Here is a 27,812-nt window from a genome sequence, read left to right as displayed (position 1 = left end):
AAAAAAAAAATCAGATTATCCACGTTAAATGTCCTCACTGCACCTTTAATTCGCTCCTCGTGAGCGAGATGACGTGAGTCACGTGCTTGTCAAAGTGTAGTCTCGCGCAGTTCCTGTCAGTTTACCCAAGGCAGGAAGTAGCTATGAGCTAAAATGGCTAGCTAAGGTTTAAAGCGTGTCTCTTTTGTCTAAAATGCGACTTAATTGGACTTGCGGTGGTGGTTTGTGGCAGAATACGTTCCCGGGACTGGGTTCGTGAATCAGCTGTTGTGAAACGGGCGAATGCGATGTTTAAAATCGGTGTTCATACCATGGCAACTTATTAGCTAGCAAGCTAACTCAGCTGTTTCTGTTGTGGGCATACTTGGCTGTCAAGACTCTTTGAGAAGACTTTCTTCGTGTGAGGTTGATGAGGGCACCACCGTGATTGAGTCACCATCCGCGGGTCAGCCTTATCTGACAAGTGTCAATTCACGGCGGGTTCAAAAACCCAAGCTTGGTTCGCTTAGAAATCAGAAGTTGGAGTCAAGATGCATGACGCCTATGAGCCGGTACCTATTTTGGAAAAACTTCCTCTACAGATTGACTGTCTGGCGGCTTGGGGTGAGTTTAACCTCCACGATTACTATTGATATGAGATATGAGATATGGTACTAAATGGACAAGGGTGCTGATGTTGCTTTTGGAGCCGGACTGTCATTGTTAAACGAATGCTTGAAGTGTCATCTTTCTTCACACAGAGGATTGGCTGCTTGTAGGAACCAAGCCCGGTCATCTCCTCCTCTATAGAATCAAAAAAGATGCAGGTATGAATATTATTATGTGTTAAGACTCCCCCCATGTTAACATGTCATCTTTTTCCCTTTTGCACTTAGCCACCAACCTTTTTGAAGTGACACTGGAAAAATCCAACAAAAACTTTTCAAAGAAGATCCAGCAGGTAATGATGTTTGGAAGTATTATAATAATATCTTTATCTTCATCTGCAAACCTTTTTCTGCAGCTTTACGTTGTCTCACAGTACAAAATACTTGTCAGTCTTCTGGGTAAGCCCGCCCCCTACCCCGAAAAACATATTTTTTAAACTTTAAATTCTTAGTTTGGTTTATTAACCGACAAATGGCTTAACATTGTCCTGCAGAGAACAGCATCCATGTCCACGACCTGCTGACTTTTCAGCAGATCACCGTGTTGTCCAAAGCAAAAGGAGCCACGCTGTTTGCATGTGACCTGCAGGTTGGTTTCTGACACCATACGATGCGGTCTTACGTCAGCGATTTGTAGTTTCTACCAGAGCCAAGAAGAAAAGGACACACCACTAGTCGATATTCATCATAGCGTTGCTAAAACAACAACAACTCTAACTGCACCTTTTCATTCAGAACGCACAAACAACTTTTCACTTGTTCTGTCTTTGGTGCCGTTGTTTCCAGCAAAGCAGCTCAGGAGAGGAAACACTGAGGATGTGTGTTGCTGTGAAAAAGAAACTCCAGCTTTATTACTGGAAAGACAGGGAGTTCCATGAACTGCAGGTTCAATACCTCACTTACTCGCTCATCACAACATTTCTAGATATGCTCTCTAACTTTTGTTATGTTTTGTCTATCAGGGCGACTTTGGTGCTCCAGATATTCCCAAGTCCATGGCGTGGTGTGAAAACTCCATCTGCGTCGGCTTCAAAAGAGACTATTACCTTATTCGGGTACACACGTTCAATCATGTATTATCAATCATTGTCCAGCTCTGCATGCGCTTTAAAATGTAAAAGTGTGTTAGGTAGACTTCCTGTTGTTTACACAAACTCATCAGAGCTGTTAATGCGGGATAAGCAGTTTGCTCCTTTTCGCCGTAACAACCTTGGTTTTGTTGCTGCTGTGTTGTGCAACATGCTTGTAATGGTAATGGTAATGGTAATGGTTTAATTTCATTTGAACATGCATCAGATTACAATTGAGTGCATCCCATAATCAGTTCCCAGTTCCACATGTCCAAAAGGAGTAGGAAGAAGCAAAGCTTATTAAATCCTACCCCTCCATCTGGTACTTTTACAATTACTGTTACATTTGTTCACTTCCTACTTTCCTAATTAATTTTAATTTTAATTTTATCACCTCGTACCGAAGTACTTATTTATTTTGTTTTTTTTTTAATAATGCACCTCATGCCTGCTTTCCATAATACAGTATTTTAATTTTAATTTTTATTTTTATTTTTATTTTTATTTTTATTTTTATTTTTATTTTTATTTTTATTTTTATTTTTATTTTTATTTTTATTTTTATTTTTATTTTTATTTTTATTTTTTCATTTGTTCACTTCCTGCTCTCATAATATAGTTTTATATTTTTTTATTTTATTTTTGTCACGTACCAAAGCACTCGGTGATATGAGCATCCAATGCCATAATGGGTACCATAGTAAGTGTCAATATAGTGATATATATAGCACATCATGACTGGTTCAAGACTCTTCATCTTTGTATTTAGCAAACATCAACTGCTTGTATTGTTTCTTGAATTGGCTCATCGTTGTGCATTGTTTGATTTCCTTACTCAATCCATTCCATAGTTTGATTCCACATACTGAAATGCTATGGCTTTTTAACATATGGCTTTTTGTTAACATATGTTTTCATTCATTCATTCATTCAAGGGTCGCGGGGGGTGCTGGAGCCTATCCCAGCTGTCTTCCTTTCCATTAAAGTCTAAAAAAAAAAGTGATTTGTGTCACCAGATGGATGGTCGTGGCTCCATCAAGGAGCTCTTCCCCACCGGGAAACAGTTGGAACCACTGGTCGCCCCGCTGGCCGATGGGAAGGTTGCCGTCGGGCAGGACGACCTGACGGTGGTCCTCAATGAAGAGGGGGTGTGCACCCAGAAGTGCGCCCTGAATTGGACGGATATCCCCATAGCCATGGGTAAGAAGGCACAGTCCAATCGTCACCTTGTTTAAACAATTTCCAAAGTCATTTTGACTAAACCACCTCTGATAAGATCACTTCCATATAGTATGGCCGATGTACATAAAATAAATCATTTTAACATGGTGACCATATGTTATATACTGTAATAACGGGATGTTTTATTAGTATTCGGTGCTGGCTGACATCACTTCCTCATTCGTTCCCCCAAGAGCACCAGCCTCCCTACATCATCGCAGTGCTGCCCCGCTACGTGGAGATCAGGACCTTGGAGCCAAGGCTGCTGGTGCAGAGCGTGGAGCTGCAGAGACCTCGTTTCGTCACGTCGGCAGGGTGAGCCACGCCTGCAGAACACCGGCACCGAAACTACCTGAACGTCGTGGATGTCTCCATTAATACCGCTCAGCGTTTTCCATACTTTTATTTGTTTATAGTGGCCTGACGCGAATATATTTGGACCACCACAGGTAGATTTGACATGATCTACTCGCCCATAAATACGCAATGGGACTGTCTGTGTAGCTTGTCGTATCGGTTCAATAATGGCCGAATGTACTCAATCCGATATCAGAAACAAATTTACTATATAACCCCTCCCATACTGTTTTTCTAATGGCCTTCGACACATTCTAAAAATATCATTACAACAGAAAAACTTTTTTTAAAAAAAGCAAAAATGAAAGAAAAGAATAGTCAAAATATTAGGACTAATATTCTCACAATGTGAGCCACTGTCAGAATTCCCTGAAAGTGAGTGTTCAGAGCCATCCCAAAGTTCCACTTCCACATTATCTCCTTTAACACGAGAAGACAACATTCCAACTACACTTACAGGTCAGGAAAATGAGTCCGATTACTACACTTGTTGACTCAGCTTACAAATGTTGGACGATATAACCCGTTTGTTTTCTTTCGGGCAGGCCAAATATCGTGTACGTGGCCAGCAACCATTTTGTGTGGCGCCTGGTTCCCGTGTCCATAGCCACGCAGATCCGCCAGCTCCTTCAGGACAAGCAGTTTGAACTTGCTCTGCAGTTGGCAGTGAGTGGATCAATGTTTTCTTTTTTTTTTTTTTTATTTAGACTTCCAGACTCCAGACCAGTGATTTTCAACCACTGTGCCGCAACACACTAGTGTGCCTTGAGAAATTATCCAATATCACTTTTTATAATTAACATTTATTAATCATCATTTGCAAATATTAGGTCAATATCCACGTATACGTGGACCCAAATATTCCAATTGCATTTGGTTTATTTGCTCAAACTGAAAGAATTTAAACTACGCCTCATTCCGAAAGAATAGTGCCAATCCCAATGAATATATAATGGGATTAACAGGGATGGAATATTCCTTTAACCAATCCGATTGAGGTATCTTGTAGCCGCTCAAACGGAAAGTTGTCAGGGTGCGTTTTTCTTCTTCTGTTGTTTATTGGCGGTTGGCAAGCAGCTTTGGTGTGCATTAGCGCCATCTGTGGAACAGAATCTAAACCAGGGGTGGGCAAACTACGGCCCGGGGGCCAAGTGTTTGAATACGGCCCGCCCAATCTTTCCAAAGTATTTCATTTAAACTCAACATACAACCTGGCATCATGGCCTGAGCCAACCTTTTGATGGTTTTATCAATTTCCTTTTTTGACATGGTCTGTTGTTTACAAAGACACAAGCACATAATAATAATAATAATTATTATTATTAGATTATTATAATTATTATTAGAACTATTATGATTATTATAATTATTATATTAATGATAATTATTATATTAATTATATATAATATTGTTATATTTGCATATTTTACATAATATAATTATTATTTAATGTTATTGTAATTATTATAATATTTTATTATTTTTTAAATATTTAAATATAAATATAAAATAATAAATAATAATAGCAGATTGCATGACAATTTTACAGATACAATAATACCAGGTGGACTGTTACGTGTAAAATATATAGTCTGCCCCCCCCCCCCCGTAAATTTTGCCATATCAATGCGGCCCGCGAGTCACAAAGTTTGCCCACCCCTGATCTAAGCCCTTCTATACGCCATTCATAAGTCCATAAGTCAAAAGAAAATATATATCTATATAAAACATGTACCCAGTTGAATTATAAAATATTAGCAAGATTGAATTTGATCCTTTCCTGGTTAAATTTATCATATCGCATGCTCAGATATGACGTAACACGCAGATCCAGACGTTCTTCACTTTTAAAAATGGAGGCCAGCAATCGGCACTGGACTGCTACGGAAAGTTTGTTTTTGATCCAAACTAAATTCCAAGACTGGACAAACGAAAAACTGGCAATACGGAATTATTCCAACAAGTGAAAGAAAAACTCTGGGAAGTTGATATCACGTGATGTTGGTGTTTACGTTTTACTGGGCATGCCCTATTGACTATTCTGGTTGATTATAGCGACGCATGTAGACAAGAGATTGGAATATTCCTTTCCATGGATACCATTGTTTCCGGAAAAGTCATTAGGAAAGAGAAAAAGTGGTGATGTAAACATGGCTACTGTGGAGTGCCTGTGGTGTAAAGACTAGCATAGCAATGTAATATCGGTCCGTGTGGCAACACCTAGCTCGTTCCTCCTATAGACTTAGTCATGTTTTCCAATGTAAAAAAATGTGCCGTGGCTCAAAAAAGGTTGAAAAACACTACTCTAGACGTTGAGTAAAATCTGCTGATCGGAGTAATGTAAGCTTTCTTTGGAACGTCAGCCATCTTGTGAGTGGCTGGAAGCTGCTAAACAAACAGACAGAGGATACTGCAGGGACTGTTTCTTTCTTCTTCTTCTACCAGAAGATGAAAGATGATTCAGACGGCGACAAGAAGCAGCAGATCCATCACATCCAGAACCTTTATGCCTTCAACCTGTTCTGTCAGAAGAGATTTGATGACTCCATGCAGGTTTTCGCCAAACTCGGCACAGGTGGGGGCCCTCGTCTTCTTTGTTAGCTTGTTTTTTTTAGGCCTAAACGGAAAGTTTAACCCTTAGACGCACGAGTGACTGGACCCTACACTCTTCCATAAGTGGGTCAAAAATCACCCATACTAGAATCAATGCCTTTTTATGACAATTTTGCCATTTTGGTTAGGAATAATCACTTGTATGATATTTAGTATTATATTTAGGACCACACAAGAATGATTTCATGTTAGAAACATCTTCATTTTTCACTTTTTTACATCTTTGAAAAAGAAAATGACCCCGTACAACAGGGGTCTCAAACTCAATTTACCTGGGGGCCACTGGAGCTCGGGTCTGGGCAAGGCTGGGCCGCATCAGGTTTTCCAAAAAAAAAAACAACGCATTTATTAAAAACACAAAAATATACAAACTTTTTCAGTGCTTTGGTTCCGATTTTCTGCAATTAAAGCTCTGATAAAACATTCCACTGTTCTCAAATATCTTAATTTTTATTTTTCTGCACAAAATAAGATGAAAAATAAATAAACAAATCAAGAATAAAGAAAATCAATCAATCAGTAATAAATAAATATAATAATAATAATAAAAAGTTAAGAAAGCACATATAGTTGGTGGGTAGACAAATGATTTTTTTCATATTAAAATGAACAAAGCATTATTAGAGCCCTGTAGACATGACAAAACACGACTATAGTCACATTTATACTCTTTTTATTTACAACATATTGCGCAACTGCAGGGTCTTGAGACACATGCTAACTCGCAAACTAGAGAGCTAGCGACCTAAACGGTAGCCTCCAAGTTATTTCCTTTAAACTTAAATAGACAAAAACTTACCACTTCCACACGGATAGGGAGGATAACTATTAACAGTTATTTAACCTTTAACATGAACATGAATCAAACGTAATCATTTTTTCTGGGTACATGATACCATACAGCATCCATATCAAACTTGCGTGGGCCGCACTAACATTAAACTTTCATATCAAGGCGGGGGTGTCCTAGGGCCGCGTGTTTGAGACCCCTGCCGTACAACAATAGAAAATGTGAGGATCCTTGCGTGCATCACACAACCAGAAGATCCTTAGGCCATACTTGGCTTGTCCTTCCTGGACAAAAGTCTGGGTCATCAGACATTTCTGACTCGGATTCCAACCCCGTTACTGCCTCTCCATCATCCAGCATCTGTAGGACCATTTCAGCTGTGTATCTAGCAGCCAAGGCATGGACGAGGAAACAAAAGAGTAATTCCCAACAATACATATAGTAATGTTAGCCAGCTAGTGTCAGCTAGTTATAAAGGAGGCTAATTTGTTGATACATACACAATATTATATGAAGATAATACTTGTTGTATTAGCACTTTATGTGTAAAATAATCTTCCTGATATAGTCTGTGTGGTCTACAGTTAATTTATTCCTGACAGCCAAAGTTGATAAGAATCAAAGATTCCTATTGGATTCCATAGAAAATGCATGCGGTCATTTTTGACCCACTTATGGAAGGTTGGGGTAGTAACACAAAAACAAAAAATTCTTAAAATGTATAAAAGGTAAGTTAAAAATTTGAATGGCATGATATCAAAAACATGTTTTTTGAGGAATACCTGGAATCTAAAATGATGAAAATTTTTCATTATAAAGATATTTCAAGAAAACAACCTGACCGGGTCATTTTTGACCCACTTATGGAAGGTTGGGGTAGTAACACAAAAACACAAATTTCTTAAAATGTATAAAAGTTAGAAATGTGAAAGGCATGATATCAGAAACATGTTTTTTTGAGGAATACCTGGAATATGAAATAACAATTTTCATTATAAAGATATTTCAAGAAAACAACCTGACCGGGTCATTTTTGACCCACTTATGGAAGGTTGGGGTAGTAACACAAAAACAAAAATTTCTTAAAATGTATAAAAGGTAAGTTAAGAATGTCAATGGCATGATATCAAAAATGTGTTTTTTGAGGAATACCTGGAATATGAAATGATAAAAAAATTTCATTACAAAGATATTTCAAGAAAACAACCTGACCGAGTCATTTTTGACCCACTTATGGAAGGTTGGGGTAGTAACACAAAAACTAAAATTTCTTAAAATGTATATAAGTTAAAAATGTGAACGGCATGATATCAAAAACATGTTTTTTGAGGAATACCTGGAATATGAAATGATAACAAATCTTTAATTACGAAGATATTTCAAGAAAACAACCTGACCGGGTCATTTTTGACCCACTTATGGAAGGTTGGGGTAGTAACACAAAAACAAAAAATTCTTAAAATGTATAAAAGGTAAGTTAAAAATGTGAACGGCATGATATCAAAAACATGTTTTTTGAGGAATACCTGGAATATGAAATGATAAAAGTATCCTACATAAATATCTTAGCGGTCAAATCTTTTGCTACCTAACAAGTATGTCCTCACATCCCACAGATCCCACACACGTGATCGGCCTGTACCCGGACCTTCTCCCGTTGGATTACCGCAAGCAGCTACACTACCCCAACCCCCTGCCGTCTCTGTCCGGAGCAGAACTGGAGAAGGCTCACCTGGCTCTCATCGATTACCTCACCCAGGTGTGTCCGTGTGGCCATACCCGAGTGCGTGTTTAGGTGTGGTGGTTCTTCACCAGTCACGTTGTCGTGTTCTTCGCAGAAACGCAGCCACCTGGTGAAGCAGCTCAACGACTCCGACCCTTCCACCACGTCGCCGCTCATGGAGGGCACGCCCACCATCAAGAGCCGCAAGAAGCTCCTGCAGATCATCGACACCACCCTGCTGAAATGTTACCTGCACGTAAGCACGCCAACACTGCAACACGTCCTTCTCTTATGGCATTACTTTATGTAACTTCATATCTGTACTTTGTATAACCGTGCTGTCAGCTAGCTTAGCTTAACTAGCTGCTACATGAACTGCATGGTGGCAGTAATTCACAACCACAAACAAGGCTGGAGTTAACAATCATGTGCCTCTTTTTCAAAATTGGGTTGGACCCAAAATGTGCAAAAATCGAGCGGAGCTGTGCTCGTTTTGCAGGCACAAATGTCGCTTATGTCAGCGTAAACGAGTATTAGCCAAAGCACATGTAGGAGACCGTTTGTAGAGGATGATTGGGTTCGAATGAGCAGCATGGCCACCTGGATGTTCCTCCAAGTGGCTTTACTGCGTTCAGGTGCTTCCCTGGCACTAGAACAGGGGTCTCAAACTCGCGGCCCGCGGGCCACATTTGGCCCCCACCTTTTTACCAAAGTTTAATGTTGAAACGACAGCTTAAAGCTGTGTGCACACCGGACACAATTAACATGATTTTGCCCCGCCCATACTGTTACCCTACCCTGTTACCCCGTCCTGTTTTGTGTTGGATTAGCAATGAAGCTAAAGGCTTATGACGCTGGGTACAAATAAATGCAGGAAATGATTTGGAATAAAAGGGAAAATACACGTCAAGATAAAGCATCTCATCAAACAGCTGCTCCCAGATGGAACCGAGTACGATGCTAACGTGCTAATTGGGTAAAATTATTAAGTTTCATTAATGTTCATGTTAAAGGTTAAATAACTGTAAAAAAATAATTTCTCTACCAACTGTATGTGGTTTCTTACCTTTTTCTTATTTGCTGTTTTATTATTATTTTACTTATTTATTACTGATTGATTGATTTATTGTCTTTATTCTTAATTTGTTTATTTATTTTTTATTATTATTTTGTGTATAGAAAAATAAATATTAAGATATTTGAGAACAGTGGAATGTTTTATCAGATATTTTGGTGTGGAAAACCGGAACCAAAGTACTGAAAAAGTGTAGGGCAGGGGTCTCAAACTCAATTTACTTGGGGGCCACTGGAGCTCGGGTCTGGGTGAGACTTGGCTGCATCAGGTTTTCCAAAAAAAAAAAAAACGCATTTATTAAAAACAAAAAAATAAAAAAAAACTTTGCTTTGGCTCCAATTTTCTACAATAAAAGCTCTGATAAAACATTCCACTGTTCTCAAATATCTTAATTTTTATTTTTCTACACAAAATAAGATGAAAAATAAATAAACAAATCAAGAATAAAGAAAATCAATCAGTAATAAATAAATATAATAATAATAATAAAAAGTTAAGAAAGCACATATAGTTGTTGGGTAGACAAATGATTTTTTTCAGATTAAAATGAACAAAGCATTATTAGAGCCCTGTAGACATGACAAAACACGACTATAGTCACATTTATACTCTTTTTATTTACAACATATTGCGCAACTGCAGGGTCTTGAGACACATGCTAACTCGCAAACTAGAGAGCTAGCGACCTAAACGGTAGCCTTCCAGTTATTTCCTTTAAACTTAAATAGCCAAAAACTTACCACTTCCACACGGATAGGGAGGATAACTATTAACAGTTATTTAACCTTTAACATGAACATGAATCAAACGTAATAATTTTTTCTGGGTACATGATACCATACAGAATCCATATCAAACTTAACATTAAACTTTCATATCAAGGCGGGGGCCTCAAACTAGTGTCCTGTGGGCCACGTGTTTGAGACCCCTGGTGTAGGGTATAGCAGAAGCAAAAGCATTGAAGATTTTTTTTTCCAGTTTTTAATAAATGCGTTTTGGGTTTTTTTTGAAAACCTGATGCGGCCCAGCTTCACCCAGAACCTAGCTCCGGTGGCCCCCAGGTAAATTGAGTTTGAGAACCCCTGCACTAGAACCTCCTGTCAGGACTCTGCGTCAGGTTATGCAACAAACTACCCGAGGTCATGAGTGAAGTCGTCTGGGGGCGAGGGGGGGGTGGACGGGACTTTGAAACACACCCCAACTCAGAAACAAAGTCGTAAGTTTTTTTGTGCTGATTGTGTTGATCTGCTCTCGACCCCCCCTTGTGCAGACCAACGTGGCCTTGGTGTCGCCCCTCCTGCGCCTGGAGAACAATCACTGCCACATCGAAGAGAGCGAGTATGTCCTGAAGAAGGCGCACAAGTACAGCGAGCTCATTATCCTCTACGAGAAGAAGGGCCTGCACCAGAAAGGTACAACGCCATAACATCTCATGTCATCCAATACAAGAACATTTACAATGACTGCTAGCGTAGCAATACTCACTTTTGATTGACACTGTCGGGGAGGTATCCAAATCCGAGGTTGTTTATGATGTCAATTGTGGTTTACCCAGCATCCCACACATGCTCCATGCATGGGAGAGTGCTGTCTGCTTCTAATTTGTCTATTTGTAATGGTCGCTGTGACATTGACTCATGCTAACGGATGCCAGCTTTGGCGTTTGAATGGAAGCCACGGTTCTGACTGCATTGGGATCTGTTTAATCTTGCAAGGGGGGGGGGGGGGGGGTCAGCAACTACGAGCTGCTTTCTCAGCCTACCCTATTCCAATTAGATGGATTACATCAGATGATGTCTTCTCCATCTTGTACCTCCTTCCCTCACCAGGTTATAAACATGTCTACATACATGCCAGCTCCTCTGAACCATCGCGCAGACTCAATCAGGGGGGCAGAGACCCTCTTCTTATTTCATTCATTCATTTTCTACCGCTTTTCCTCACGAGGGTTGCGGGTTGTGCTGGAGCCTATCCCAGCTGTCTTCGTGCGAGAGGCGGGGTCCACCCGGGACTGGTGGCCAGCCAATCACAGGGCACATATAGACAAACAACCATTCACACTCACATTCATACCTATGGACAATTTGGAGTGGCTAATTAACCTAGCATGTTTTTGGAATGTGGGAGGAAACCGGAGTACCCGGAGAAAACCCACGCATGCACGGGGAGAACATGCAAACTCCACACAGAGATGGCCGAGGGTGGGATTGAACTCGGGTCTCCTAGCTGTGAGGTCTCGGTGCCAAATGTGTAAATGTGCAAATATACCAGTGTACAGTGACAGTTATGATGTCGTCACTACCAACAGCACTAAATTCATCACATAGCAACTTAACACCCAAAAGGTGCACCTGATAAAAACATGTATCAGGCACACCCTGCCAGCCAATCACAGGGCACATATAGACAAACAACCATTCACACTCACATTCATACCTATGGACAATTTGGAGTGGCTAATTAACCTAGCATGTTTTTGGAATGTGGGAGGAAACCGGAGTACCCGGAGAAAACCCACGCATGCACGGGGAGAACATGCAAACTCCACACAGAGATTGCCGAGGGTGGAATTGAACCCTGGTCTTCTAGTTGTGAGGTCTGCATGCCAACCACTCGACCTGTTCTTATTTCCAAGTCAACTCAATAGTCACCTTTTTTCTTAAGCATGGAGTTAAAGCTGGCCCCTTTCTCCTGATACGCTGATCCTCTGCTCTTTGGACTCAGATAAAGCGTCTCCTGTTCTACTGTACTATATCTTTCTGTCTTAAACCAGCCGGTTGAGACAGACACCAGCACTACACAGTTTGGGTTCTCATCAAGGTTTCTTCCCTAGAGGGAGTTTTGTTCCTGCCCCATTTGGGGTTTCACTGGGTTTCTCTTAATGAATGAGTTCATAGACATACTTTATGTGGAATGTGAGATAACTCTCTTGGGATTTGGTCTTTTCCTTCTCCGCCAAGTAGCATCCCTATAAAAGGGATTTTTTTGTAGTTAGTGCAATGCAAACCTGTTTAGGACTTTCTAAATACAGTTTTTAACATTATTAGAGCCCTCTAGACATTAAATAACACCCCTATAGTCACTTTTACATATTACCAAATATAATAGACATAATAGGAGTGAATGAGCCATTTAAGACAGGGGTCTCAAACACGCGGCCCGCGGGCCAAATGTGGCCCGCAGGACACTAGTTTGAGGCCCCCGCCTTGATATGAAAGTTTAATGTTAGTGCGGCCCGCGCAAGTTTGATATGGATGCTGTATGGTATCATGTACCCAGAAAAAATTATTACGTTTGATTAATGTTCATGTTAAAGGTTAAATAACTGTTAATAGTTATCCTCCCTATCCGTGTGGAAGTGGTAAGTTTTTGGCTATTTAAGTTGAAAGGAAATAACTTGAAGGCTACCGTTTAGGTCGCTAGCTGTCTAGTTTGCGAGTTAGCATGTGTCTCAAGACCCTGCAGTTGCGCAATATGTTGTAAATAAAAAGAGTATAAATGTGACTATAGTCGTGTTTTGTCATGTCTACAGGGCTCTAATAATGCTTTGTTCATTTTAATCTGAAAAAAATAATTTGTCTACCCACCAACTATATGTGCTTTCTTAGGTTTTTATTATTTGCCGTTTTATTATTATTATTATATTTATTTATTACTGATTGATTGATTTTCTTCATTCTTGATTTGTTTATTTTTCATCTTATTTTGTGTAGAAAAATAAAAAGTAAGATATTTGAGAACAGTGGAATGTTTTATGTGAGCTTTTCTTGTAGAAAATTGGAACCAAAGCGAAGTTTAAAAATTTTTTTTGTTTTTAATAAATGCGTTTTTTGTTTTTTTTTTTGGAAAACCTGATGCGGCCCAGTCTCACCCAGACCCGAGCTCCAGTAGCCCCCAAGTAAATTGAGTTTGAGACCCCTGATTTAAGACATAAATAAGACTTGTGATTGTATGTTGTGCTGCAAATGGGAGGGGAAGCGAAGTAAGAGGAAGACAGGAAGTGATGACAGGGCTTCCAAGTTGAATCGAAGCTTGTTGTGGGTTGCAGCCACAACCGTTGCCTGTTTTTAATTCGGGATTATTATAGCTGTTGGGAGGTAATTCAACCCTGCAATAAAAGCCTGTTGTACCAGCGATCGGGTCTGGTGCTTGTGTGTCACTGAACACACTGCATATACAGTATCATCTTTGAGTGGCGTATATGACATTAGTTAATCCAGACATTTTTATGATTGAAATTCCTCACTTGAGCAAAAAATACGTTAAAAAATAATACAAATACTGTAATATAATAATATAAAAATAATTTAAAAAATTATAAAAATAATATAAATACTGCACGATTTATTCAGTCATATATTTTTGAAAAATCATGACCGTGAAGCTGTACGATTGGCAGCGCAGAGGTGGTATATTTTCAGAATTAGAGGAGGCGTTATACATTGTGAATTATGTGGTGCTTTGTGTTTTATAGTTCATTTATAACTGAGGCCCCTGGTCGGGCCCCTCTCAGCTCTGCAGGTTCTGCTGGATCAGTCCACCAAGGCCAACTCTCCCCTGAAGGGCCACGAGCGCACCGTGCAGTACCTCCAGAGGCTTGGTGAGCTTCCCGTCTCTGTGTCCAAATTCTTTTGTTTGTTGGTGGGATTTTATGGCAGGGGGGCGGGACATGAATGATTGACTGTGAAGTTTAGCATGTCAGCAAATGTACTTCATATTTACAGCCATGTGAAAACAGACGAATTCTTCTACTCTTGAACCGCAGCACACAAAAGGGTGACAATCAGAAACACGCACCCCATTGTGTTGCCTCTGGTGCTGTGGCGCCGCTGTTTTTAAACCCCATAACCTGGATGGACTTGAAACTTCTTAACTTTAGGGCTTTATCTCAAACACCACAACCTTTGGTACACACCTAACAAGCACATGTATGTGTAAAATCAAGGGTAGGGGAACATGGCAAAATGTCTTTAAACACTATTAGAGCCCCGTAGACATGAAATAACACCCCTATAGTCCCCTTTACGTCTACTTTTTGGACCAAAAATCAGCCGTCAATACTGAATCGCTGTAATGTGACATAATTTGAACACTAAAAATCACAAATACTTCAACTTGCTGATATAGTTCATCTTCAAACAGCTAAAATAATGCATAAGGCTAAAAATAACCAATTAGCTAAAAATGTCATCCAATACTTCTCTACAAGAGAGGAGAAATATGATCTCAGGGAAGAAGTACATTTGAAACACTTCTATGCTAGGACTACGTTATGCTAGCCATAGCATTTCAGTATGTGGAATCAAACTATGGAATGGATTGAGTAAGGAAATCAAACAATGCACAACGATGAGCCAATTCAAGAAACAATACAAGCAGTTGATGTTTGCTAAATACAAGGATGAAGAGTCTTGAACCAGTCATGATGACAAAAAATTTAAAAATAAAAATGTATTTAAAAAAATGTTTTTAAATTAATTTTAATTTTTTTAATTAAAAACTAATTTAAAAATAATTTTAAAAAATTTGAAAAATGAGATTAGAGAAATTAGATAAATTAAATTGTTTTTAGAAAAGGCAGGAAGTGAACAAATGTAACAGTTACTGATTAAAAAAGTACCAGATGGAGGGGTAGGATTTAATAAGCTTTGCTTCTTCCTACTCCTTTTGGACATGTGGAACTGGGAACTGATTTGACAAAAATTAAAAAAAAAAAAAAAAAAAACAACAAAACCTTAAACTATATTATGAAAGCAGGAAGTGAACAAATAAAAAATAAATGAAAAAATGAAATTAAAATTAACTTAAACTATATTAGGAAAGCAGGAAGTGAACAAATGTAACAGTTACTGATTGTAAAAGTACCAGATGGAGGGGTAGGATTTAATAAGCTTTGCTTCTTCCTACTCCTTTTGGACATGTGGAACTGGGAACTGATTATGGGATGCACTCAATTGGAATCTGATGCATGTTCAAATGAAATGAAACCATAGGTTGCTGATGTCCTCTACTGATCCTCAACATAGCTGCAGAACTTCATTGTACCTCACGTAGTACCTAACATATACATATGTGTGTTTTTTCGCTACTTGATATATTTTTTTTCCCCACACACAGGAGTTGAGAATCTGGGAATGATCTTTGAATTTTCTCCCTGGGTCCTAAAGATTTGTCCTGAGGATGGGCTGAAGGTACGTTATGTTGTCTGCTGTTCCTTTAATGAAAATTTATAGCTTGGACTCACCCGTGATATGCTCCTCAGATCTTCACAGAGGACCTGACCGAGGTGGAAACATTGCCCAGGGACAAGGTGCTCAACTTCCTGAAGGAGGGTTTCAAGGAGCTGGCCATTCCGTATTTGGAGCACATCATCTACGTGTGGGACGACAAGGGCCCGCAGTTTCACAACACGCTCATCCAGCTCTACCTGGAGAGGGTCCAAAGCCTGATGAAGCAGTACCTCAACTCGCTGCCAGAAGGTGTGTGGCTCAGAAGAAGCCAAACAGGAAATCTAACTTGCGGTGCTTTTAATTTATTTCCAAGTCCAATGAGTGGATTATAGATTATAGAAGTGGGGGTCTCAAACTCAATTTACTTGGGGGCCACTGGAGCTCGGGTCTGGGTGAGACTGGGCCGCATCAGGTTTTCCAAAAAATAAACAAAGAAATGCATTTATTAAAAACAGAAAAATGAATAAACTTTGCTTTGGTTTCGATTTTCTACAAGAAAAGCTCTGATAAAACATTCCACTATTCTCAAATATCTTCATTTTTATTTTTATACACAAAATAAGATCAAAAATAAATAAATCAAGAATAGAGAAAATCAATCAATCAGTAATAAATAAATATAATAATAATAATAATAAAAGGACAAATAATAAAAACTTAAGAAATCACAAATAGAGGTGGGTAGACAAATGATTTTTTTTCAGATTAAAATTAATAAAGCATTATTAGAGCCCTGTAGACATGACAAAACACGACTATAGTCACATTTATACTCTTTTTATTTACAACATATTGCGCAACTGCAGGGTCTTGAGACACATGCTAACTCACAAACTAGAGAGCTAGCGACCTAAACGGTAGCCTTCAAGTTATTTCCTTTCAACTTAAATAGCCAAAAACTTACCACTTCCACACGGATAGGGAGGATAACTATTAACAGTTATTTAACCTTTAACATGAACATGAATCAAACGTAATAATTTTTTCTGGGTACATGATACCATACAGCATCCATATCAAAAACTTACCACTTCCACACGGATAGGGAGGATAACTATTAACAGTTATTTAACCTTTAACATGAACATGAATCAAACGTAATAATTTTTTCTGGGTACATGATACCATACAGCATGCATATCAAACTTGCGCAGGCCGCACTAACATTAAACTTTCATATCAAGGCGGGGGCCTCAAACTAGTGTCCTGTGGGCCACATTTGGCCCGCGGGTCGCGTGTTTGAGACCCCTGTGCTAAAGTGTCTTAATGTCCTTTGTTGTTGATTTCAGGAGTCGCTGCCGTTGCTGCCGGGACAGAGAAAGGTGAACTGGGAGAGTTTAGGAACAAGCTGCTGTCCTTTCTGGACATATCCAGCAGTTATGAACCGGCCCGGCTCATTAGTGACTTTCCTTTTGACGGTAATCTACGTTAGCTTTGTAAGATATGTAAGCTTTGTCTTTCAGAGTTTTTCCATTTCTGTGTGTGCGTATTCAGAGCTGGTATGTTTTGCCTTAGAAACAAAATTTACACATTTGTTTTAGTTTGTGGTCCAGTTGCTGCTAGAAGTCCAATTTTCACTGTCACTTTTCTTTTTTTTTCTTTTTTTTTTACATTTCAACATTTTATGTTGTGGCATCGTTGTTTACACATTCTCAATCAGAAAATCACTCCACACTCTTTATTGCTCTCTGGTTCTACCATGTCTTACTTATTGTGTGGAAATATGGGCTAATAAGTATAAAAGCAATCTTCACTCGCTTCAATGTACTGCAAAAAAGGTCAGTAAGGATAATTCATAATGCCGCCTACAGAGAACATACTAACTCCTTATTTCTAAAATCACAAATACTTCAACTTGCTGATATAGTTCATCTTCAGCTAGGATTAGGATTATAGTGCATTATTAAAAAAATTAATATTTAATAAAAATTATAAAAAAAACAACTTTAAACTGTATTATGGAAAGCAGGAAGTGAACAAATGTAACAGTTAGTGATTGTAAAAGTACCAGATGGAGGGGTAGGATTTAATAAGCTTTGCTTCTTCCTTCTCCTTTTGGACATGTGGAACTGGGAACTGATTATGGGATGCACTCAATTGGAATCTGATGCATGTTCAAATGAAATTAAACCATTACCATTACATTTTGGCTAAATATACCATATTTTCTCGACTATAACTCGCTCCGAAGTATAAGTCGCACAAAGCCAAAAATGCATGATTAGGTCTAAAAAACATACATATGTAAGTCACTTTGGTAATGGTAATGGTTTAATTTCATTTGAACATGCATCAGATTACAATTGATTGACATCCCATAATCAGTTCCCAGTTCCACATGTCCAAAAGGAGTAGGAAGAAGCAAAGCTTATTAAGTCCTACCCCTCCATCTGGTACTTTTACAATCAGTAACTGTTACATTTGTTCACTTCCTGCTTTCCAAACATCTTTTTTTTTAAATGTAATTTTTAAATGTTTTAATTTTAATTTTAATTTTAATTTTAATTTTAATTTTAATTTTAATTTTAATTTTAATTTTAATTTTAATTTTAATTTTAATTTTAATTTTAATTTTAATTTTAATTTTAATTTTAATTTTAATTTTAAATGTACTTCTTCCCTGAGATCATATTTCTCCTCTCTTGTAGAGAAGTATTGGATGACATTTTTAGCTAATTGGTTATTTTTAGCCTTATGCATTATTTTAGCTGTTTGAAGATGAACTATATCAGCAAGTTGAAGTATTTGTGATTTTAGAAATAAGGAGTTAGTATGTTCTCTGTAGGCGGCATTATGAATTATCCTTACTGACCTTTTTTGCAGTACATTTAGCCAGTGAAGATTGCTTTTATAGTTATTATCCCATATTTCCACACAATAAGTAAGATATGGTAGAACCAGAGAGCAATAAAGAGTGTGGAGTGATTTCTGATTGAGAACAAATTTTGCTTTGTTCAATACTGAAATATTTCTGGCCACCTTATGTTGTATATTTGTAATAATATGAGGTTTCCAGCTCATATTTTCATCTACTGTGATCCCCAAAAAAAGGCAGTAAAGAACCTTCTTGTCTTATCATGAATGACCTGATTGTAAGGTGCGTCCCAAAACCTGCACGCCTTGACCTTAGGTTCTTCCTGCCAGGTCTGCTGGAGGAGCGGGCCTTGCTTCTGGGTCGGATGGGAAAACACGAGCAGGCGCTTTTCATCTACGTGCACATCCTCAAAGACACGCGCATGGCTGAGGAGTGAGTGCACACACACACACACACACACACACACACACACACACACACACACACACACACACACACACACGCACACACTGTTAATAGAGTCATTACAGACCTGTTTATTGTCTTTGGTGCACATTGTGGAAATGAAAGGGGGTTATTTTCTCTGCAGATACTGCCACCGCCATTACAGCAGCGCCGTGGAAGGAAACAAAGACGTGAGTATCTTATTTTTATATTCCTAACTCTAAATTGCCTGCTATTACCAGATATAGTAGACCTAAATGCAGTTTTGAACATTATTAGAGCTCTCTAGACATGAAGTAACACCCCTATATTCACCTTTGCACTGCTATTACCAGATATAGTAGACCTAAATGCAGTTTTGAACATTATTAGAGCTTTCTAGACATGAAATAACACCCCTATATTCACCTTTGCACGGCTATTACCAGATATAGTAGACCTAAATGCAGTTTTGAACATTATTAGAGCTATCCAGACATGAAATAACACCCCTATATTCACCTTTGCACCAGATATAGTAGACCTAAATGCAATTTTGAACATTATTAGAGCTCTCTAGACATGAAATAACACCCCTATATTCACCTTTGCACTGCTATTACCAGATATAGTAGACCTAAATGCAGTTTTGAAGATTATTAGAGCTCTCTAGACATGAAATAACACCCCTATATTCACCTTTGCACTGCTATTACCAGATATAGTAGACCTAAATGCAATTTTGAACATTATTAGAGCTCTCTAGACATGAAATAACACCCCTATATTCACCTTTGCACTGCTATTACCAGATATAGTAGACCTAAATGCAGTTTTGAAGATTATTAGAGCTCTCTAGACATGAAATAACACCCCTATATTCACCTTTGCACTGCTATTACCAGATATAGTAGACCTAAATGCAGTTTTGAAGATTATTAGAGCTCTCTAGACATGAAATAACACCCCTATAATTCACCTTTGCACTGCTATTACCAGATATAGTAGACCTAAATGCAGTTTAGAACATTATTAGAGCTCTCCAGACATGAAATAACACCCCTATATTCAGTTTTGTACTGCTATTACCAGATATAGTAGACCTAAATGCAGTTTTGAACATTATTAGAGCTCTCTAGACATGAAATAACACCCCTATATTCACCTTTGCACTGCTATTACCAGGTATAGTAGACCTAAATGCAGTTTCGGACATTATTAGAGCTTTCTAGACAGTATGTTCTCTGTAGGCGGCATTATGAATTATCCTTACTGACCTTTTTTTGCAGTACATTTAGCCAGTGAAGATTGCTTTTATAGTTATTATCCCATATTTCCACACAATAAGTAAGATATGGTAGAACCAGAGAGCAATAAGGAGTGTGGAGTGATTTCTGATTGAGAACAAATTTTGCTTTGTTCAATACTGAAATATTTCTGGCCACCTTATGTTGTATATTTGTAATAATATGAGGTTTCCAGCTCATATTTTCATTTACTGTGATCCCCAAAAAAAGGCAGTAAAGAACCTTCTTGTCTTATCATGAAATAACACCCCTATATTCACCTTTGCACTGCTATTACCAGATATAGTAGACCTAAATGCAGTTTTGAAGATTATTAGAGCTCTCTAGACATGAAATAACACCCCTATATTCACCTTTGCACTGCTATTACCAGATATAGTAGACCTAAATGCAGTTTAGAACATTATTAGAGCTCTCCAGACATGAAATAACACCCCTATATTCAGTTTTGTACTGCTATTACCAGATATAGTAGACCTAAATGCAGTTTTGAACATTATTAGAGCTCTCTAGACATGAAATAACACCCCTATATTCACCTTTGCACTGCTATTACCAGGTATAGTAGACCTAAATGCAGTTTCGGACATTATTAGAGCTTTCTAGACAGTATGTTCTCTGTAGGCGGCATTATGAATTATCCTTACTGACCTTTTTTGGTCATGAAATAACACCCCTATATTCACCTTTGCACGGCTATTACCAGATATAGTAGACCTAAATGCAGTTTTGAACATTAGAGCTCTCCAGACATGAAATAACACCCCTATATTCACCTTTGCACCAGATATAGTAGACCTAAATGCAATTTTGAACATTATTAGAGCTCTCTAGACATGAAATAACACCCCTATATTCACCTTTGCACTGCTATTACCAGATATAGTAGACCTAAATGCAGTTTTGAAGATTATTAGAGCTCTCTAGACATGAAATAACACCCCTATATTCACCTTTGCACTGCTATTACCAGATATAGTAGACCTAAATGCAGTTTAGAACATTATTAGAGCTCTCCAGACATGAAATAACACCCCTATATTCAGTTTTGTACTGCTATTACCAGATATAGTAGACCTAAATGCAGTTTTGAACATTATTAGAGCTCTTTAGACATGAAATAACACCCCTATATTCACCTTTGCACCAGATATAGTAGACCTAAATGCAATTTTGAACATTATTAGAGCTCTCTAGACATGAAATAACACCCCTATATTCACCTTTGCACTACTATTACCGGATATAGTAGACCTAAATGCAGGATTGAGGAGTTGAGGAGTACCTAATGTTGCGTAACCAACAAAAAAGCGCCACTAAGGATCCAGTTGTTCCCACCCCCACCCATGCAGGTTTATCTGTCTCTGCTGCGGATGTACCTGTCTCCCCCGGACGTCCACTGCCTGGGGCCCATCAAGATGGAGCTGACGGAGCCGCAGGCCAACCTCCAGGCTGCCCTGCAGGTCCTGGAGCTGCACCACAGCAAGCTCAACACCACTAAGGTACCACGGCACAGGGGAACGCTTGGTACATATATAATGCAGTGGAATTATTATTATTTTTTTAATTACGAGACAGGAAAATATACAGGACCGATATTACATTGCTATGCTAGTCTTTACACCACAGACACTCCACAGTAGCCATGTTTACATGACGAGTTTTTCTTTTTCCGAATGACTTTTCCGGAAACAATGGTATCCATGGAAAGGAATATTCCAATCTCTTGTCTACATGCGCCGTGAAAATCAACCAGAATAGTCAATAGGGCATGCCCAGTAAAACGTAAACACCAACATCACGTGATACCGACTTCCCTTGTTGTTCTTCCACTTGTTGGAATAATTCCGTATTGCCAGTTTTTCGTTTGTCCAGTCTTGGAATTTAGTTTGAATCAAAAACAAACTTTGCTTAGTCCAGTGCCGATTGCTGGCCTCCATTTTTAAAAGTGAAGAACGTCTGGATCTGCGTGTTACGTCATATCTGAGCATGCAATATGATAAATTTAATCAGGAAAAGATCAAATTCAATCTTGCTAATATTTTATAATTCAACTGGGTACATGTTTTATATAGATATATATTTTCTTTTGACTTATGGACTTATGAATGGCGTATAGAAGGGTTTAGATTCTGTTCCATAGATGGCGCTAATGCACACCGAAGCTGCTTGCCAACCGCCAATAAACAACAGAAGAAGAAAAACGCACCCTGACGACTTTCCGTACAAGATACCTCAATCGGATTGGGGAAAGGAATATTCCACCCCTGTTAATCCCATTATATATTCATTGGGATTGGCACTATTCTTTCGGAATGAAGCGTATACAAAGGTTATATTCTTTCATTCATTCATTTTCTACCGCTTTTCCTCACAAGGGTCGCGGGGGATGCTGGAGCCTATCCCAGCTGTCTTGGGGCGAGAGGCGGAGTCCACCCTGGACTGGTGGCCAGCCAATCACAGGGCACATACAGACAAACAACCATTCACACTCACATTCATACCTATGGACAATTTGGAGTGAATAATTTGGAATGTGGGAGGAAACCGGAGTACCCGGAGAAAACCCACACATGCACGGGGAGAACATGCAAACTCCACACAGAGATGGCCGAGGGTGGAATTGAACCCTGGTCTCCTAGCTGTGAGGTCTGCGTGCTAACCACTAGCGGTAGAAAATGAATGAATGAATGAATATGAATATGCTAATGAGCGGCACGTGGTTAGTGGTTAGCGCGCAGGCCTCACAGCTAGGAGACCAGGGTTCAATTCCACTCTCGGCCATCTCTGTGTGGTCTCCCCGTGCATGCGTGGGTTTCCTCCCACATTCCAAAAACATGCTAGGTTAATTGTTTGTCTATATGTGCCCTGTGATTGGCTGGCCACCAGCCTGGGGTGGACCCCGCCCCTCCCCCGCGACCCTGAATGAATGAATGAATATGCTAAAGCTGTATAAAAACAAGCTGGGGGGGTTTGGGACATACGAATGTAACTTTTGTTTTCCAACCCTGCAGGCCATCAACCTGCTGCCAGCCAACACTCAGATCAAGGAGATCCGAGTCTTCCTGGAGAGCGTCCTGGAGGAGAAGGCTCAGAGGAAACGCTGCAACCAGGTGCTGAAGAGTCTTCTGCAGGCCGAGTTCCTGAGGGTGAGTGGGTCATCGTAGTCTACCGAGTCCTGACACAACACGGCCCGTTATACGTAGTACATAATGGACACATTGTGGCGTCTCAGGTGCAGGAGGAACGCATCTTCCACCAGCAGGTCAAATGTGTCATCACGGAGGAGAAGACGTGCAGAGTGTGCAAGAAGAAAATCGGGAACAGGTAAACCTTGTGTCTCTTTTCAGGTTGCTGGTGTGTAGGAATACCATCTAAACATGAGATTTCCCAGCTGAAAAATGCCACTAAAATGCCACATTTTGTTCCGTTGTGTCCAAACAGCCACCAAAAAAATGACATGGGGAAATGTTTCATTTTAAGGGGGGTGTCCAAAATGTTGCCTGCAGAAAAAAGGGAAATATCAGCATTCATTTTCCCAGAAAAAAAAAAAAAGTATTAAAAAAATGTATTTTACAAGAAAAACATTGAGATATTTTTATAAGTTTGTAAACAAACCAAACAAATAAACTAGGTAAATAAATTTGTAAATGCAATGGGAATAAAATCATAATTAGTTGCAATATTATTAGAAAAAAATAAAATCAAGTTGTCATTTTTGGGAAAAAAAATGAGGTTGAATAAAAAGTCCAAACCACGGCAACTTCAAGCATCCCGGTCAAAGAATTTAAAGAATTAAGCGCTAGGGGCCGTAATGGAAACGGGCAATCTGAATCGGAACCAGAACCGTAAAAAAAAAAAAATGCAATTATTAATGTAAAAAATAAAAAATAAAAAAAGTATAAATTTTTTTTATTTTACAAGAAAAACACTGAGATATTTAAGAGACATTTTTTATAAGTTTGTAAACAAACCAAACAAATAAACTAGGTAAATAAAGTCGTAAATGCAATGGGAATAAAATCATAATTAGTTGCAATATTATTAGAAAAAAATAAAATCAAGTTGTCATTTTTGGGAAAAAAATGAGGTTGAATAAAAAGTCCAGACCACGGCAACTTCAAGCATCCCGGTCAAAGAATTTAAAGAATTAAGCGCTAGGGGCCGTAATGTAAACGGCAATCTGAATCGGAATCAGAACCATTAAAAAAAAAAAATGCATTTATTAATATAAAAAATAAAAAATAAAAAAAGTATTAAAATTTTTTTATTTTACAAGAAAAACACTGAGATATTTAAGAGACATTTTTTATAAGTTTGTAAACAAACCAAACAAATAAACTAGGTAAATAAATTCGTAAATGCAATGGGAATAAAATCATAATTAGTTGCAATATTATTAGAAAAAAATAAAATAAAGTTGTCATTTTTGGGAAAAAAAATGAGGTTGAATAAAAAGTCCAAACCACGGCAACTTCAAGCATCCCGGTCAAAGAATTTAAAGAATTAAGCGCTAGGGGCCGTAATGGAAACGGGCAATCTGAATCGGAACCAGAACCGTAAAAAAAAAAAAAATGCAATTATTAATGTAAAAAATAAAAAAAGTATTAATTTTTTTTATTTTACAAGAAAAACACTGAGATATTTAAGAGACATTTTTTATAAGTTTGTAAACAAACCAAACAAATAAACTAGGTAAATAAAGTCGTAAATGCAATGGGAATAAAATCATAATTAGTTGCAATATTATTAGAAAAAAATAAAATCAAGTTGTCATTTTTGGGAAAAAAAATGAGGTTGAATTAAAAAGTCCAAACCACGGCAACTTCAAGCATCCCGGTCAAAGAATTTAAAGAATTAAGCGCTAGGGGCCGTAATGGAAACGGGCAATCTGAATCGGAACCAGAACCGTTAAAAAAAAAATGCAATTATTAATATGAAAAATAAAAAATAAAGTATTAAAATTTTTTATTTTACAAGAAAAACACGGAGATATTTAAGAGACATTTTTTATAAGTTTGTAAACAAACCAAACAAATAAACTAGGTAAATAAATTCATAAATGCAATGGGAATAAAATCATAATTAGTTGCAATATTATTATAAAAAAATAAAATAAAGTTGTCATTTTTGGGAAAAAAAATGAGGTTGAATAAAAAGTCCAAACCACGGCAACTTCAAGCATCCCGGTCAAATAATTTAAAGAATTAAGCCGTAATGTAAACGGGCAATCTGAATCGGAACCAGAACCGTTGAAATGAAAACCTTGGCAGTCGTAGCAGAAGTCTGAGAAGCAGCTGGCTTTGTTTCGCAGTGCGTTTGCCCGATATCCCAACGGCGTTGTGGTGCATTACTTCTGCTGCAAAGATCGCAGCACGTGTCCCACCGAGTGACGTCCGTCCGCCCCTGGGAAGCCCCTCTTTCACTGACTGGCGAGTGGACACCCGTGGATCATGGACACGAGCGCTTTGAGAATGCCGCGTGCCTTTTTTTAGCGGACGTTTTGTAGCCTGGGAACGAGAGGAAAGCACGGCGCCTCCCAAACTGCATTGTGAATGGAAAAACTGGACGCCATTGCACCAACAGGTGGCGCCGTAGCGGGACGAGAGGACGCCTTTTGTGACTCTTGGGATTGCGAGAGAGATGTTTGTGTTTCACTGTAGCTCCCGCTAACGTTTCTGTTTCATGTTTTGCTCCATGAAATTTCGATGCCAACGGAACAACGTTTATTTATTCATTGGTGCGGTACCGGGTTGGATGCATTTTAGTACGACTCCCTCGTTTAAAAACAGTCACCAAGTCTGTGCTGTTACATGCAGTCTCCTTCTTCAACTGCACGCCGCCCTGCGTGTGTGTGTGTGTGTGTGTGTGTGTGATGCCACAAAGTTTGACTGTTATCTTGCTAACTCAATAATTAAAAAAAACAGAAATGAAATCAGTCTTTTATTCATGCACATGGATTGTTTGCATGCATTTCCTGTCCGGCATCTTTTCCCTGCGGCTGCCAACGTGTTTACATGACAGAAAATAGAAAAAATAGAAAAAATTTCAAAATAGATATTTTTTGGGTTGGAGACACCCCTTTTTTAATCCCTCAATTTTTATTGTTAAAAAAAAAAGAGATGAGAAGGGGAAAAAAAAATTGTTTTTTGTTCCCGTACGAAATTTTTTGTAAACATTTTTTTTTGTGGTTCAGATGTATTTTTTTTAAGTCTCAAAATTGGATACATGGCAAAACCTCTCTATCATATTTATCATAACCTATGTGTACTTTTTAAATTTCTATACATTATTCATTAAAAGGTCATCATTTATTTTAATGAAATGAGATTTAATCCCCCTAAACGAGCTAAGATGATTTTATCCCCCAATTGTTGTCTTTTTCAGATGAAAAGACAAAAAAATCAATGTTTTCTTCCTCCAAGGTTTTTAAAAAAAATTGTTTTTTGAGGGGAGACACCCCTTTTTTTTTTTGAAGGAAAAAATTTTTTTTGTTATTTTTGTTCCTGTCCGAAATTTTTTGTAACAATTTTTTTGTGGTTCAGATTTTTCATCTTTTCCCTGCGGCTGCCAACGTGTTTACATGACAGAAAATAGAAAAAATAGAAAAAATTTCAAAATAGATATTTTTTGGGTTGGAGACACCCCTTTTTTAATCCCTCAATTTTTATTGTTAAAAAAAAAGAGATGAGAAGGGACAAAAAAATTTGTTTTTTTTTGTTCCCGTACGAAATTTTTTGTAAAAAAATTTTTTTGTGGTTCAAATTTTTTTAAAAGTCTCAAAATTGGATACATGGCAAAACCTCTCTATCATATTTATCATAACCTATGTGTACTTTTTAAATTTCTATACATTATTCATTAAAAGGTCATCATGTGTTTAAAGTCACTTTAATGAAATGAGATTTAATCCCCCTAAACGAGCTAAGAGGATTTTATCCACCAATTGTTGTCTTTTTCAGATGAAAAGACAAAAAAATCAATGTTTTCTTCCTCCAAGGTTTTTAAAAAAAATTGTTTTTTGAGGGGAGACACCCCTTTTTTAATCCCTCAATTTTTATTGTTAAAAAAAAAAAAGGGGATCAGAAGGGATCTTTTTTCCCCGTCCTAAATTTTTTGTAACTATTTTTTTGTGGTTCAAATTTTTTTAAAAGTCTCAAAATTGGATACATGGCAAAACCTCTCTATGATATTTATCATAACCTATGTGTACTTTTTAAATTTCTATACATTATTCATTAAAAGGTCATCATTTATTTAAAGTCACTTTAATGAGATTTAATCGCCTTAAACATGCTAAGATGATTTTATCCTCCAATTGTTGTCTCTTTCAGGTAAAAAATTATTTTTTAATTTATGTTTTTTTTCCTCCAAGGTTTTTTTAAAAAATAGATGTATTTTGAGGGGAGACACCCCTTTTTTTTAATCCCTCCATTTTTATTGTTTAAAAAAAAAGGGGGTGATAAGGAAAAATATATATATTTTGTTATTTTTGTCCCCGTCTGAAATTTTTTGTTACATTTTTTTTGTTAAAATTTTTT

The 27,812-nt window shown here is 38.0% G+C and overlaps 1 protein-coding gene across 2 annotated transcripts; it reads left to right on the top strand.

Moving 5' to 3' along the window:
• Window positions 1–23: 23 nt before the first annotated feature.
• On the top strand, window positions 24–26,539 carry vps39 (VPS39 subunit of HOPS complex). Of its 2 annotated transcripts, none has more exons than XM_058077410.2 (24): window positions 24–603; window positions 741–806; window positions 876–940; window positions 1,004–1,046; window positions 1,142–1,236; window positions 1,434–1,532; window positions 1,610–1,702; window positions 2,734–2,917; window positions 3,133–3,253; window positions 3,841–3,961; window positions 5,744–5,870; window positions 8,315–8,457; window positions 8,537–8,677; window positions 10,767–10,908; window positions 14,010–14,096; window positions 15,614–15,687; window positions 15,759–15,975; window positions 17,016–17,144; window positions 18,871–18,973; window positions 19,131–19,176; window positions 21,624–21,773; window positions 23,286–23,420; window positions 23,507–23,598; window positions 25,586–26,539. In XM_058077410.2, exons 1-24 carry the CDS (start codon window positions 531–533, stop codon window positions 25,662–25,664), a joined length of 2,625 nt encoding a protein of 874 aa, XP_057933393.2. In that variant the 5' UTR covers window positions 24–530; the 3' UTR covers window positions 25,665–26,539. The 2 variants fall into 2 exon arrangements, with proteins under 2 accessions (XP_057933393.2, XP_057933391.2); XM_058077408.2 differs by having other exon boundaries at window positions 25–603; window positions 5,741–5,870; window positions 25,586–26,538.
• Window positions 26,540–27,812: the final 1,273 nt, after the last annotated feature.

The sequence above is a fragment of the Doryrhamphus excisus genome, linkage group LG14, assembly GCF_037039965.1.
Source record: "Doryrhamphus excisus strain RoL-2023G ecotype Guam linkage group LG14, RoL_Dexc_Guam_v1.1, whole genome shotgun sequence".
Classification (NCBI taxonomy): Eukaryota; Metazoa; Chordata; class Actinopteri; order Syngnathiformes; family Syngnathidae; genus Doryrhamphus; species Doryrhamphus excisus.
The sequence above is the reverse complement of the archived record's forward strand: the minus strand, read 5'-3'. Positions and strand labels throughout refer to the sequence as shown.